The sequence below is a fragment of the Salmo trutta genome, chromosome 36 (genome assembly GCF_901001165.1).
Source record: "Salmo trutta chromosome 36, fSalTru1.1, whole genome shotgun sequence".
Lineage (NCBI taxonomy): Eukaryota > Metazoa > Chordata > Actinopteri > Salmoniformes > Salmonidae > Salmo > Salmo trutta.
In genome coordinates, this window is record NC_042992.1 from 26,541,137 (window position 1) to 26,543,973 (window position 2,837).

Genomic DNA, 2,837 nt, shown 5'->3' on the forward strand with positions numbered 1-2,837 from the left:
AGAGCAATAGATGCTATCATGTTGGACCATGTTGGAACATGTTGGGTGAAGAGCAATAGATGCTATCATGTTGGACCATGTTAAACCATGTTGGGAGAAGAGCAATAGATGCTATCATGTTGGACCATGTTAAGCCATGTTGGGAGAAGAGCAATAGATGCTATCATGTTGGACCATGTTAAACCATGTTGGGAGAAGAGCAATAGATGCTATCATGTTGGACCATGTTAAATCATGTTGGGAGAAGAGCAATAGATGCTATCATGTTGGACCATGTTAAACCATGTTGGGAGAAGAGCAATAGATGCTATCATGTTGGACCATGTTAAACTATGTTGGGAGAAGAGCAATAGAAGCTATCATGTTGGACCATGTTAAACCATGTTGGGAGAAGAGCAATAGATGCTATCATGTTGGACCATGTTGGACCATGTTAAACCATGTTGGGAGAAGAGCAATAGATGCTATCATGTTGGACCATATTGGACAATGTTGGGATAAGAGCAATAGATGCTATCATGTTGGACCATGTTAAACCATGTTGGGAGAAGAACGATAGATGCTATCATGTTGGACCATGTTGGACCATGTTAAACCATGTTGGACCATGTTGGGAGAAGAACAATGGGTGCTATCATGTTGGACCATGTTGGGAGAAGAACAATGGATGCTATCATGTTGGACCATGTTGGGAGAAGAACGATGGATGCTATCATGTTGGACCATGTTAAACCATGTTGGGAGAAGAACGATGGATGCTACCATGTTGGACCATGTTAAACCATGTTGGACCATGTTGAGAGAAGAACGATGGATGCTATCATGTTGGACCATGTTGGGAGAAGAATGATGGATGTTATCATGTTGGACCATGTTAAACCATGTTGGGAGAAGAACAATGGATGCTATCATGTTGGACAGTGTTAAATCATGTTGGGAGAAGAACGATGGATGCTACCATGTTGGACCATGTTAAACCATGTTGGGAGAAGAACGATGGATGCTATCATGTTGGACCATGTTAAACCATGTTGGGAGAAGAACGATGGATGCTATCATGTTGGACCATGTTAAACCATGTTGGGAGAAGAACGATGGATGCTATCATGTTGGACCATGTTAAACCATGTTGGGAGAAGAACGATGGATGCTACCATGTTGGACTATGTTGAAGCAGACGAATGGCTAGGTAAAACACATTAGCTTACCTGGCAACATTTCATAATCAGTCTCATTACTTTCTTAAGTGGTCAGTGCTTTTAAAATGGGCTGAAAATAGATTCTACCCTCCAAGGAAAGTGAGGTATAAATAAATACGTACTGTATATATATTTTTTAATCCTCAATTCTCTGGATCAGGGGTAGGCAACCCTGCTCCTAGACTGCTGCAGGTACTACAGGATTTTGTCCCAACAAGGCACCACACCTGACCAACTGAACTAATTCGTCAGTTCAGTGATTGACTAAACTCAACACACTTGGTCTTCCAGGTTAAATCAAAAACATGAAGTGTCTGCGGTGTGGTCCTGCTCTGGATGTTAGAGAGATGGATTATTAGATTATCAGAGTTAGTCAAGCAGCTTCAGTATTCCTCCCAACAACCTGGCTGTTGAAATCTGTTATTTATTTATCCCCCACAACACTGGGGCTGCTGTAGACAGCACTGGGGCTGCTGTAGACAGCACTGGGGCTGCTGTAGACAGCACTGGGGCTGCTGTAGACAGCACTGGGGCTGCTGTAGACAGCACTGGGGCTGCTGTAGACAGCACTGGGGCTGCTGTAGACAGCACTGGGGCTGCTGTAGACAACACTTGTGCTGCTGTAGACAGCACTGGGGGCTGCTGTAGACAGCACTGGGGCTGCTGTAGACAACACTGGGGCTGCTGTAGACAACACTGGGGCTGCTGTAGACAACACTGGGGCTGCTGTAGACAACACTGGGGCTGTTGTAGACAACACTGGGGCTGCTGTAGACAGCACTGGGGCTGCTGTAGACAGCACTGGGGCTGCTGTAGACAGCACTGGGGCTGCTGTAGACAGCACTGGGGCTGCTGTAGACAGCACTGGGGCTGCTGTAGACAACACTGGGGCTGCTGTTGGGGCTGCTGTAGACAACACTGGGGCTGCTGTAGACAACACTGGGGCTGCTGTAGACAACACTGGGGCTGCTGTAGACAACACTGGGGCTGCTGTAGACAGCACTGGGGCTGCTGTAGACAGCACTGGGGCTGCTGTAGACAACACTGGGTCCTCAGAGTTGGACTGTTGTCTCCTGTATCTCTATCAGGGATGTAGCTGGGGTAAAACAGCTCAAAAGTGGTGTATTAACGCTAATGAGTCAATGTCACATTTGGAAAATGCTGAAAGCTGTTTGTTTATTGTATACTCTCTTTAGAGAATAGGAATACGATGGTTCTTGAAAGAAAATCTATTGAATCGGGATGTAGTGGCAGGCCTGAAGGATGGGAGGTGGTAGGCTACCAGGAGCTGTCCATGGTGCTGAACCAGGCGAGTTTTACTGCAGTTTAGGCTCTGTTCTGGGTAAATGCTGCCCTTAGGCACAGATCTAGAATCAACTTCACTTTCACCACCTTGTAACCTCAAACATTGGGGTGAAAACACAGAACTGACCTCATGGTTAGGAGTGTGTGGGTGTGCTGTGCTGCCTTCACTACTGCATGAGAAGGAGGCGGATGTGGGAGTACCATAGAGTATTGTCTAACAAATACATTTTTACCAGCCATTTATTGCAGTAAATGTAGCCAGCTTTCACCCTGGCCATATACAGTGATGCTATAAAACATATTCCCTGAGGGGTTTGATGGCCGATCTGGACT

The 2,837-nt window shown here is 46.0% G+C and overlaps 1 protein-coding gene across 1 annotated transcript; it reads right to left on the bottom strand.

The window, feature by feature from the left end:
• Window positions 1-1,596: 1,596 nt before the first annotated feature.
• LOC115175463 (extensin-2-like) lies at window positions 1,597-2,636 on the bottom strand. The gene is made up of 3 exons (XM_029734698.1): window positions 2,632-2,636; window positions 1,833-2,231; window positions 1,597-1,711 (listed from the first exon to the last, which is right to left on the bottom strand). The coding sequence occupies exons 1-3, from the start codon at window positions 2,634-2,636 to the stop codon at window positions 1,624-1,626; spliced, it is 492 nt and encodes a 163-aa protein (XP_029590558.1). The 3' UTR covers window positions 1,597-1,623.
• Between the last annotated feature and the right edge of the window lie 201 nt (window positions 2,637-2,837).

What these genes read in the sequence shown, in the direction of transcription:
- LOC115175463 (XM_029734698.1), bottom strand. An exon ending in GCTGTCTACAGCAGCCCCCA is followed by an intron (nt 1,712 to 1,832) that starts GTGCTGTCTACA and finishes TGTCTACAGCAG; the next exon opens with CCCCAGTGCTGTCTACAGCA.